The sequence below is a fragment of the Equus przewalskii genome, chromosome 1 (assembly GCF_037783145.1).
Source record: "Equus przewalskii isolate Varuska chromosome 1, EquPr2, whole genome shotgun sequence".
Taxonomy (NCBI): domain Eukaryota; kingdom Metazoa; phylum Chordata; class Mammalia; order Perissodactyla; family Equidae; genus Equus; species Equus przewalskii.
In genome coordinates, this window is record NC_091831.1 from 38,614,727 (window position 1) to 38,627,838 (window position 13,112).

The 13,112-nt window shown below is 35.2% G+C and overlaps 1 protein-coding gene across 16 annotated transcripts in view; it reads right to left on the bottom strand.

Moving 5' to 3' along the window:
* Window positions 1-13,112, bottom strand: part of KIF20B (kinesin family member 20B) — a 76,370-nt gene that overhangs the window by 37,462 nt on the left and 25,796 nt on the right. For 8 of the 16 annotated variants that reach the window (XM_070561527.1, XM_070561505.1, XM_008534252.2 and 5 more), the window contains 2 exons: window positions 12,224-12,343; window positions 8,413-8,563 (listed from right to left, as the gene is read on the bottom strand). In XM_070561527.1, the coding sequence (XP_070417628.1) occupies window positions 8,413-8,563; window positions 12,224-12,343 (271 nt within the window). The remainder of the gene's footprint in view (window positions 1-8,412; window positions 8,564-12,223; window positions 12,344-13,112) is intronic. The other 8 variants (XM_070561581.1, XM_070561533.1, XM_070561605.1 and 5 more) reach the window with 1 other exon arrangement.

Consider the following 13,112-nt stretch of genomic DNA (forward strand, 5'->3'; position numbering starts at 1 on the left):
AGAACACCGTGCTTGGGATATTATTAGCTATTATTAGAAACTGAAAATCTGTACAGAAGTGTTCAGCTAATTAAAACTGAATAAAAGTTACCCTTTTTCAGGCTCAATATCTACATTTCTAGAATAAGGATATTTCTACCTGCCCTACCTACTCTGCAGGCAAGTGTTAAGAGGCTAAAATGTGTTAACATATAATGTATGTTAAAGCATTTTGTAAATGTTATAAATACAAAAACTTGAACAATTATAGTTAATAGAATATACCATACCCAGAGTAGATGCACTATTAGCTAAAACTTAACTCTTAACATTCATTTAGACAAATTAACTCACCTCCACAACTATCTAATATAAATTACACTCATGCATCGCTTAATGATGGGGATATGTTCTGAGAACTGGGTTGTTAGGGAATTTCGTCATTGTGCGAACTTCACAGAGTGTACTTACACAAATCTAGATAATATAGCTTACTACACAGCTAAACTATATGGTATGAATCTTATGGGACCACTGTCGGATACGCAGTCCACTGCTGACCGAAACATCATTATATGGCACATGACTGCATGTTCAAGATTTTCTCGTAGATTTTATGACTAAATCTTGCAACAATCCTCAATTCTCTAGATACACAAATTTATCTTTTTATGTTTCCATACAATTTCCATTATTATAGTGAGGTCTGATGAGTGTCTCACGGTAGGAAAATTACTTCAAAATATTTAAGAATCTGACTCTCCAAGTTTTCAAATTTTTTCCTGTTTTATTTCACTCCATGGTTTGATGTTTATACTTGAACTTTCCAAAGTCATTGCTCTGATATAATCAACTGCATATGTCCTTTTGAGCTTCATTCACTCCCTTACTGATCATTTATCTGTCAATATTTTTAGTCGATATCCTATATTTTTATTTGATATCCTCACTAAGCACTTAAAAATTAAATTCGTCATGCTTAAAGGTCTGAGATATCCTATGAAGTACAAGCAGTATTAATCCATAAAAGCAGAAGACGGTTATAAGGAAGAGTTGGCTTCAAATCCTCCTTGTTAAGAAACCTGTTACTTACGGTTGGTATCTGCCCAATGAATATAAGAAGTGTATCTTTTCTTTTTAGTGAGCCCCTCATATTATCCTATGCATATTAGCACATTATATTATATTGAAATAATGTTTGTTGCTCTCATCTACTAGATTCTAAACTCCCTGATAGCAGACTGTGTCTTATTCATCTTTACAAACCTGAACAATAATCCTAAATGAAATATTTTTGAAATTTAGCTGCATCACATATGTTCTTCTTTTCTAAGAATATCATTGTACCAGAAAAATATAATTTTTTCAATCAGTAACCTATTCTGGTTCTAGATATATGCAAATTCACAATCTGACATGCCTCAGTTACATTAACTTGGTTACTTTAGTGTAATTTTGTTTAAAATTTTAAGGTCCTCTCCTTACATCTTTTTATAAAAGGGATTCTCTAGCTTTATTGGCCAGAATTACCAAGGGAGCTTATTAAAGTGCAGATTCCTAGGAACAAATACCAAAGATACTGATTTGGTAAATCTGGAGTATACTATACATGTAACACTTTGAGAATTACCGCCCTACGCATTTATTTTTAAAAATTTCTGGAAGAAGTTGACAGTCACCTCTGCAACATATTTGGAATCTAAACTTATCAGTCTGCTTCACATTGAAGCCCCTATCTGGCACTCCTGCTCCATGTAATTGTTCCATAAGAGATAAATGTCAAATCTCATGTAGTTATGAGATTCAAGCCCACAAATTTTTTCCCTGCCTCTGGCAGGCTCTTGTGTTTCCAGGATGAGAGATGATAATAGCCCATGGGATGTACACATAATGAATCTGTTCAATGAAGAAGGCAACATTTTTGAGATCATAAAAAGCTCTTTGAGATGAAATCTACCATCCTATATACAACTAAGTTTCTATCTTCCTATATACTAATCACTATTGAAGTTGTAAGCAAAATAAAGGAAAAGCATAAGCATTTATAAAAGGTTGTTCAGATACTATTATACAATATGAGGGAAAAAACTTAAGTGATTGTTCTTAAGATTTTTAATCCTATCACCCCTTTAGATAAATTAAAATCCTAGCCCTCTTCCAGCATTACTGTGATACCAAAGCCAGATAAAGGCACTAAAGAAAAGAATATTACAATATCCCTGATGAACATAGATGCAAAAATCCTCAGCAAAATATCAGCAAATCAAATTCAACAGTACATTAAAAGGATCATACACCAAGATAAAGTGGGATTTATCCCAGGGATGTAAAAATGATTCAACATATGCAAATCAATATGATACACCACATTAACAAAAAGAAGGATAAAAATCATATGATCATCTCAATAGAGATAGAAAAGCATTTAACAAATTCAATATCCTTTCATAATAAAAACTCTCAACAAACTGGGTAGAGAGGTAATATATCTCAACAGAATAAAGGACATATATGACAAGCTCACAGCTAACATCATACTCAGAGAAAGGCTGAAAGCTTTTCCTCTAAGATCAGGAACAAGAAAAGGGTATCCACTCTCACCACTTCTATTCAACATAGCACTGAAAGTCCTAGCCAGAGCAGTTGGGCAAAAAAGAAATAAAAGGAATCCCAATTGGAAAGGAAGAAATAAAACTGTCCATCTGCTGATGATATGATGTCACATATAGAAAATCCTAAAAACTCCACCAAAAAACTATTAGGAGTAATTAAAGGATTCAGTAAAGTTGGAGGATACAAAATCAATATACAAAACTCGGTTGCATTTCTATACACTAACAACAAACTATCAGAAAGAGAAATTAAGAAAACAGTACTGGGGCTAGCCCCATGGCATAGTGGTTAAGTTCAGTACACTCTCCTTCAATGCCCTGGGTTCACGGGTTCAGATCCCACACACGGACTTAAACCACTCATCAGCCATGCTGTGGCGGCAACCCACATATAAAGTGGAGGAAGATTTCACAGACGTTAGCTCAGGGCTAATCTTCCTCAGCAAAAAAAAAAAGAAAATAATACCATTTAAAACAGCACCAAAAAGAATAAAATACAAATAAATTTAACCAAGGAGGTGAAGGATCTGTACAGTGAAAACTATAAAACACTGGTGAAAGAAACTGAAAAAGACACAAATAAACATAAAAATAATCCATGAACATGGATTATAAGAATTAATATTGTCAAATATCCATACTACCCAAAGCAATCTACAGATTCAAAGCAATCCCTATCAAAATTCCAATGGCATTTTTCACAGAAATACAAAAAAAAAAATCCTGAAATTCCTAGAAGAAAACATAGAGGGTAAGCTCCTCAACATTGGTCTTGAAGATGACTTTTTAGATTTGACACCAAAAGCAAAAGCAATAAAAGCAAAAATAAACAAGTGGTACTACATAAAACTAAAAAGCTTCGGCAAAGCAAAAGAAATCAACCAAACAAAAAAGGAACCTACAGAATGGGAGAAAATATTTCCAAACAATATATCCAATAAGGGATTAATATCCAAAATATACAAAGATCTCATATAACTCAATAGCAAAAAAAACAACGCAATTAAAAAATGGGCAAAGGACCTGAACAGACACTTTTCCAAAGAACATATAATGAATGGCCAATAGATACATGAAAAAGTGCTCAACATCACTAATCATCAGGGAAATGCAAATCAAAACCACAATGAGATATCACCTCACACCCGTTCAGATGTCTATTATCAAAAAGACAAGATAAAGAAGGCTAGTGAGGCTGTGAAGAAAAGGGAATCTTTCTATACTGTTCTTGGGAATGTAAACTGGTGCAGCCACTATGGAAAACAGTATGGAGGTTCCTCAGAAAATTAAAAGCAGAACTACCATATGGTCCAACAATCCCACTTCTGGGTAAATATCCAAAGGAAACAAAATCTCTATCTCAAAGAAGTATCTGCACCACCGTGTTCATTGCAGCATTATTTACAACAGCCAAGACATGGAAACAACCTAAGTGTTCATCAACAAATGAATGGATAAAAAAATGTGCTGTATATATACAACGGCATATTATTCAGCCTTAAAAAAAGATGGAAATCCTGCCATTTGCAACAACATAGATGAACCTGGAGGATGTTATGCTAAGTGATATAAGCCAGACAGAGAAAGACAAATACTGCATGGTATCAGTTATACGTGTGGGAAAAAAGGATCATTCATAGAAACACAGACTAGAATGGTGGTTGCCAGGGGACAGGGGTTGAGGAAATAGGGAGAGGCTGATACAAGCGCACAAACTTTCAGTTATAAGAGAATATGGTCTGAGGATCTAATGTATAACGCGGTGACTATATTTAATAATACTGTACTGTATAATTGAAATTTGTTTAAAGAGTAGAACTTAAGTGTTCTCACCAAAAATGAGAAAAAAAAGGTAAATATGAGAGGTGATGGATGTGTTAATTAATGATGGGATGGTGGGAATCATGTATATGTTTATGAAATCATCATGTTGTACACTTTAAATATATTACAATATAACTTGTCAATTTATACTTCATCAAAGCTGGGGGAAAAAATCCCAGATTTCTCAAGATACTGATTTATCCCCAGTGAAAGTATGCCCCCATCCAAAAATCAGTATATAATCTGAGAATCTTACCTCTCTACTCTTATCCAAGAATTTATCTAGTTTTACACTCCATAGTGTATATACAAAAACAAGCTTTATTAGTAAGTTTTCACTTTTCAAATACAATCCATATTCTTTCCCTTCACCCAATTGTCTAAATGTTCTTAGCCAGCTATAATTATGTAATCTTATTATGGGATCCCAAGATCCCTTTTCTTTAATACAGACTAATTTTAAAAGTTCACTGGACAAAGTTTTATTATCTATAACTTACACTGTCTCTCCTGCCTCAAAAAGGATGGGAAAAACATAGTATTGCCCCTGCTGTATAACCTTACTTTCTTAAAAGCTGCTGAGTTACTTTTGAAGCTTTTCTTACGTTTGTAGTTACCTCTTCCTTATTTACTGCCTCAAGATTCTCAGTTTATTCTAAGGATTCCAGCCACTCTGGCATCAAGATTTGTCCTTATTTACTTTTACAACAAACTTGCCCACTTACTCTTATGGACTTTTTTTTTTTTTTAAAGATTGGCACCTGAGCTAAGAATTGTTGCCAATCTTTTTTTTTTCCCTGAATTCCCCCAGTACGTAGATGTACATTTTTCAGTTGTGGCTCCTTTAAGTTGTGGCATGTGGGACGCTGCCTCAGCATGGCCTAATGAGCGGTGCCACATCCATGCCCAGGATCCGAACGGGCAAAACCACAGAAGCGGAGTGTGCGAACTTAACCACTGGGCCACAGGGCCAGCTCTCAGATTTTTTCTTTAACACTGTTCAACCAACGTATTATTTTTCATTTGATTGTCTCCCAGCATCTTACAAAGTTGTGGCAAGTCATCCCAAAGGGGAATAACCTGGACTACTCCACTGGTTCAGACTTCTGTTGTACTTTCCATTTAATGTACATCTCTATTTAGGATGATATTTTCACACCTATGACTTTACCAGTGGTAATGACTAATTGAGGAAACTAAACGATGATGATTAAGAGTCCTGTATTCTTTTTTCATAACTTAGAAACGTTTAAAAAAAAATCCTTGGGAGCCCCCTGGTGGTACAGCCGTTAAGTTCGCACATTGCTCTTTGGCAGTCCGGGGTTCACCAGTTCCGGTCCCAGGTGCCAACCTATGCACCGCTTGTCAAGCCCTGCTGTGGCAGGTGTCCCACATGTAAAGTAGAGCAAGATGGGCACAGACATTAGCTCAGGGCCGGTCTTTCTCAGCAAAAAGAGGAGGATTGGCAGCAGACGTTAGCTCAGGGCTAATCTTCCTCAAAAAAAAACCCAAAAAATCTTCTTGCCCTTTAAAAAAGACAAGTTATATAAAATGTCTGAACCCTTCATCAGGAGAGAGAGACAGGATCTAAGCAAGGTAAAAATGACAACAATCAGAAATTCAGAGCTCACATTAGATCCCGACTATGCTGAGTGAAGAGATTTGAGTCATGCATATCATATGGATGTAGTCCCTAAACCCTGAAGTGAATACAGAAAGCTCAATAAACTTTTTGTGATCAAGCAATGTTGTTTTCTTAACTTCACTATAGTTTAAGAACTAGGATAATTACACAATATAAAGTAAATCAAACTAATTTGTTTTGCACCTGATTTTCTTTTTCATATATATTCATACTATTCTTTCAGAAATTTTAAAACGTTTTATATCAACAGATTTACAGAATATATTCAGGACAGCTTTGTCAGGGAGAAGTTAAAGTATCAGTCCAGCAACAAAGACAGGAAAAAGACTAAAGTATCTACAGTTAACTTATACAAGGTAAACATAAACAACAAGAAGAAAGTACCATCAAGACTTTAATATTTACACTAAATTCAACTATACTTATACTGCTTATATTTTGTTACAAAAAATTACAGTTTTGATTGAAAAATCACAGGTTAAGTAGATTGTGTCAAATCTCCAGTTTGTCTCCTTTATACTATCTGAAGGCTTATTTCTTAGACTATTTACATGCTTACCAGCTTCGTCAAAGTACAGATACAGTGACCTCAAACAAGTATACTCACTTTCATAGGGAAATGGCTTTTGTATTTCCTTTTAAGAACAGAAAACATGCCTTCTATGAAACTATAACATCCCGATCCTTGAAACTATAACGTCCCGATCCTATCCTAGTGATTACAGGAGTCACATATTTTGTTCTGGAGATTTTTTAGTAGCAGGTAGAGGGGAAGGAGGGTGGGTCTATCTCCGATTTTCATATGATCCCTCATGTAGTCCCTATAATCTCTACTAACATGAACAGTTAAGAAATAGCCAGGGGCCAGCCTTGCGGCTGAGTGGTTAAGTTCGCACACTCCACTTTCATGGCCCAGGGTTTCGCCAGCTTGGATCCTGGACGTGGACCTAGCACTGCTCATCAAGCCATGCTGAGGTGACATTCCACATAGCAGAACCAGAAGGACCTACAGCCAGAATATACAACTATACACTGGGTAGCTTTGAGGAGAAGAAGGAAAATAAAAGAAGACTGGCAACAGATGTTAGCTCAGGTGCCAATCTAAAAAGAATAATTAAAAAAAAAGAAATAGTCAAATTGGCTGTGAATTTAAGGAGAAAAAAATATTGCTATGTTACCTGAACTTATTTAAACCTACCCACATCCAAGTTATTTATAGCTAACAACTATAGTTCTCACATAATCTTATTTTCATGAATGGGTTACCTTTAGGATTAGTCACACTGTGTATATCACTTGCTCCTGGCCACTTCCACTTCCCAGTGAACTATAGATCCTACATTCTCAACTACTCTGTGGCACTGACCAAGGTGAAACAAAGAGAGGAAGAGTGCTATGGAAATCACAGCAAGGTTATCCTCCCACTAGCAAAGGCACTCCTCCTTCAATGGATAACAGAAGGCTGACTATGCATATTAGTCCCAATCTATTAGCTCACATAAGCACTGTACATCCTATAAACCATGTATCTAATGCTATATTATCCTTTAAGGCATCTACTTTTGAAAACATTCATTTTACTGAGGTTCAATGAGATGTGTATTATATTGGTGTATTACCCAATTGTTTTCAGCCTTGACAACCTCAGGAGGCAGGTAGTATTTATTTTATTTTACTAATCACAAAAGTAAGACTTAACTTACCCATCTTTCTCAAGGTGAAGCTGCTAATCCAGTTTGAAAGCTAATGTGCTTTCTCTTAGAAGCCCTACCTCCCTGTATCATACTATAAAAGTTTTCCAAAAGAAATAATGAACATCTTTGAGAGAACATAAAAGTTGCTATGTTATTCCACATAAACAGGGAGTTATAGTATAGAGTAAGCATGCATCCACTTTTTTTTTAGTAATTCTATAGCAAATACAACCCGAGCACATTTGTCTTTAGCAACGTCAGCTCACAGTCTTACTGGCAAATGTCCTTTACTCCAAACGAATAAAGAATGCAAAGGAAGAAAATAATGTGAAGAGATTTTGGCAAAAAAAGGTAGCATAATTACGAAAATGAAAGCACTAAGTTTTAACTACTATAAGCACAGAAGTAAAAGAATTATAGGCGTGCAAAAGTGATAAAAGCTTAACATCTAAAAACGTATTTATTAAAATGAAAGACATCTTTAAATACATCCATCCTCTAGACAGTTTATAACATGTTAGAGTAAAAATTAGTGACATTTAAATTTCCTCAAGTTTTTTCCTCAGACAAGTAAATTTCCTCCTTTTTGCAACTTTTCTGTTTACTGGCTTAGGAATTAGCTTTCTTAAAGGCCTTCTGCTGGCAATTGAAGGGGTACCTTTCTTTGCTGGTGGTTCATCTTGCTGACGCTCATCTTCATTTAATCTTTTTCTTCGTAAACAGGTTTTCATTTTGTTGTCCTTAGACATTTCAACTGTTTCATTACAAGCCAATTTATTATTTATTATTAAAGATGGACCAGCCTTATCCTAAAGTAAAATAAACTAAGATTAGTTCACATATAGAAAGCTACAATGCAAAACTTATATAAATTATGTTTCAATAGTGTATCATAAAAATTTTATTTTCAAATTTGTTCAAACATTTTCTTGGTTATTTAAGTCTCACCCTAAAATAACTGATGGCTCTTCAAATAAGTAATATTAACTAACTTGTATACTCATTAAGGACAAAAAAAACTTGTCCTACAATCAGTTGAGCATGTAGCTTCACCCTGATACCTACAAACGAATTCATCTTCAGATTTCCCCAGGTGATCAGGTGGGTTAGACTTGTTCGGGGGTTACTGCAGAACCCTAAAACACTTACCCTAAGTCACAACCAAAATGCGCTTTGAAAGGAAAAATATGAAAACACTATGACAAAATTGTTTCTTATAGATACTTTTACTTAAAATCTTGAGTCCCACTCTGGAAACTCAACAATTGTTTTGTTTTGTAACCAAAGCCTCTCAAAGATAAGCAGCATTTGTCTTACACTTTAACAACTCTCAGAAAGATGGTTTTGACCTGAGCTTCTAGTCTACAAATATTCAAAGATATACAGTCTACATACAGCTTTAAAACTGAGCTCTCTGTTTATCTAAATGATAAAAATCACTTAGGTTTTTATTTTTTAAGGCAAATAGTATGCATCCCCAAAAGGCTAGGAGAAAAATAGTACAATATGGTCTTATCCAGAAAGGGGACAGGTGAACTCAATAGCTCAGTGCAAGTCTATACAGGAATCAAAGGTACGGTAAAGGGAGGGATTTTTTAAATGCAGAGATTAATTAAATCCCTACATACTGGTAGCAATCCATCTTGGGGAAAAAGAGCATCTGAAAAGCACCATTTTACATCATAAAACTAGCAAATGTTTTATTCTTAGGAGCTATAGATAAAATGAGTTTTTTAAGTCATAAAGTAATGAATTATTTTACAAAAGCAAAGTTTTTCCTAGCTATCCCTAAAACAGAACCTCATGAAGAACAAGCTTCATGCTTTCTCACAATTAGTCCTTTGGTGTCACTGATAAATAACAAAATCCTAGGATAAACGGATCACACCTCTGACAGAGCTTGAGTTTTCAAACACTCCCTGACAGATTCAACTTGTGTCCTCTCCCACTCTTAGACCTAGCATAATGACCTGATCATTTTTTTCCTCCTTCAAATTATACAATCTTCACCAAAAAAATCTGTCCTCCACAAGTCACAGTTATTGAAAGGAGTGCTTTCTGCCCCTAAGCGTATGCCTGGTTGGAAGGATGATAGAGAGCCAAAACTCAAAATAAACTTTTCCATCATTAGAAAGAGTCTGCTTTCAAGACAAGCTCTGGAACAGTGACCCTAGATTAAGAGCAAATCAGCAGTCAGGATAAGTTCCAAATCACTTTGCGTTTGTCTGTGTATGTGAACAATTTAGCTGTTTTAAGTGAGTTGCTAAGATGAGGTCTAGAGCCTATCTAAAAAGTTTATTTATAGGAAAGGACTATTAAATTAGGGATATTGCTTATTCTATATTGCTTTTTTACTACTACTTAAACATTGTTAACACACTATGGTATGCAAACATACTACAGAAACAAATGTAATTCCTTGTTAAATTTTCAACAACTTCCTTTGAAGCTGTAGTCACCAGAGTAATCTCTGGCTTTTCTTTTTCTTGTTCTTATTTTCCTTTACCAAACCGAAGACCAGACTTGAAACCCAAATCAAGTGATCAGGGCAAAAGCAGGTGGTGAATAATCAAACAAAATTGTTGAGCCTGGAGGCCCAGCAATCCAGTTACTGGAGAAAGTCAAGCCCCAAATCTCAAGGTGTCTCCCCTCCCCTATTCGATGAATCAATTTCTTTTTTTTAATCTCTACCAACACTACCCAACCACCCTAAATCAATGTCCTCATCAACTATCACCTGAATTCTTCTAAGAGGCTTCTAACTGGTTTCTCTGCGTCTAGTCTAATTTCATCTCAATCCCATCCTTTGAGTTTCCAAAGATATCTATTCAAATTAAAAATCAACATTGCTACTCAAAATTGACTCCGCACTGCCTATAGAATAAAACCTAAACTCTTCAATGCAGTATATTTAAGGCCTTCTACCATCTTACCCCAATCTACTAGTCCCAGCCTCATTTCTCACGTCTCCTTGTTTCAAATTTTCTTCTTGAACAACAAATTGCTTGTACTTTCCTACAGTGACTGAAAGGCTTCTCATTTCCATGACTTTGTACATTCTGATTTCTCTACCTGGAAGACCGGTGTATGTTTTTGCTCCTCATGGCTACCAACTGACCCCTCCTCCTACTTGCATCCGCCTAAATTTTACTCATCCTTTAAGGCTCAACTAAATCATTTTCATCTCCACAGAGTATTCCCTAAATCGCCACCTACTCTCAGCTTCTTGCACATATTGACCACCACTGTGCATTTCATTATGTTTATGTGGTTTCTCCCTTACTGAGGATTCATTAAGGGGACCAGTTTTTATTAATCTGTGTAATTCCCAGAATCTTGTACAGTACCTGGCACAGAGCAGACACTCAATAAGTGTTTCTCAACTGAAATAAATCATTTGACGCTTCTCATCCTTACTCTCAACCTAATTACAAGGGTACTTCTCCCATTAAGGTACAGAAACGTCAGACTGACGAATGCATCTAATAAATACCAAAAAGGAAGCCTGCTACCAAAGATTAGACAGGGGGTAAGCTACTCTTCCAGAATGCTCCTTATTTACCCCTATAGTATCAAAAGCCCACCTAATGTTGAGATGATTCAGGGAATGTTGGTGGATACTGGAGCTTGACTGTCAAGATACAAAGGAGGGTCAACAGTCACTTTTTACAAGATATCACTCTTGCTGCTTCTAAACAAAGCAGAGAGGTTTGGCTATTAGTTTACTCAGTCTATTAACATATATTTTACCATTTCTACTTCCAAAAATAATATGAATGCATTTACCACAAAAAACATAAAAGCGGGGCCAGCCTGGTGGCACAGTGGTTAAGCTCACGTGCTCCACTTCAGCTGCCTGGGGTTCACAGGTTCGGATCCCAGGCACAAACCTACATATAACTCATCAAGCCCTGCTGTGGTGGCATCCCACATAAAACAGAGAAAGACTGCCACAGATGTTAGCTCAGCAACAAACTTCCTCAAACAAAAAGAGGAAGATTGGCAACAGATGTTAGCTCAGGGCCAATCTTTAGGAAAAAAAGCCTCTAAGGAAGAAAACTGATTCCACTGAATTTCACTTATAGTTCTATAGAGACAGAGACAGAGATTTTTATGATCTGTGGACATGTAAGCACATCTAAGTTCCTGTCACCCCAGAGCCCCCCACTTCCTACTAGCTGAGGCCTAAACTTCCAAGGGCTATATATTCTTTCCCCTCTTATGTGCAAAGTACTGCTAGCTTAGTTGGTGGGATATTATATACAAGGAAGTCAAACGCCCTCTTTTAAGTTCTCAAAAATTCAGATTTGCATGATAGTGAATTGAATTCAATGCCAGGATAAGCAATTTAACCTACTTAGTAAATCAGTTTCTTTTACTTCAAATCAATTATTTTATTTTATGTCAAACCAAAACAGAGACTTTTTTAATGTAATTTATAACATGGACAAATAAAGTTAAGTTCTTACACTGCCTTTAAATGTGTTTTCCATACGATACTTTAAGTTCTGAAATTTGTTGACTGTATTCTCTTTTTGATCAGTTATATCTATCAAGTCTTGAATTCTTTGATTCTGCATAATTATTTTCTTTGGAAAAAAGAAAAATAGCAATGTTCAGTGAAAATATTTTGGGATAACTAGAATGCAAATATGATGCAATTTTAGAATTCCTTGAAATTTTAAAACTAAGCAAAAATATCACTGGCAACATGCTATGCATAGCGTGATCTTATTTTTAACAAATAATATATGTTTATATATACAAAGGAAAAAGAAGCAATACAGGCTATTGGGTAGAGGAATCTGGAGTCTGGACTGCCTGAGTTTGAATCCTAGCTTCTCTATCTTCTATTTGTGTGACCCTGGACAACTTATTTAATGTCTCTGTAGAAATAGAAAATATCAACAGTATCTACATCATGAAGTTGTTTTGAGATTTAAATGAGTTAATATATGTAAAGCACTTAAAAGAGTACACAGTAAGTGTTCTATAAAAATAAATATATACCAAGTAAAAGTCTAAAAAAGCCAGCAACCAACTTGGGTTTGTTTTTTTTTTTTTAATTTAAGAAGAACATTATGGCTAACTATTTTACAATCTTACATAGTTTAATATAACTCAACTTTTAGAACTAGTATCTACTATTTTTATAACTAGAAAAAAATAAATGAAAACATTAGGAATTGTGTAAATGGTAGCTGTAATGTCTTCTGCTAAGTACATTATTTTGGTTACTTCATTAGATAAGATCTTGAATTATTTATATCTGATCATAGCTTAAAATATTCAGCTCTTTAGAAGGATAAACGAAACTTAAAATACGAAGACCCATGCCAGAGAAGGTCAGGAAAAATA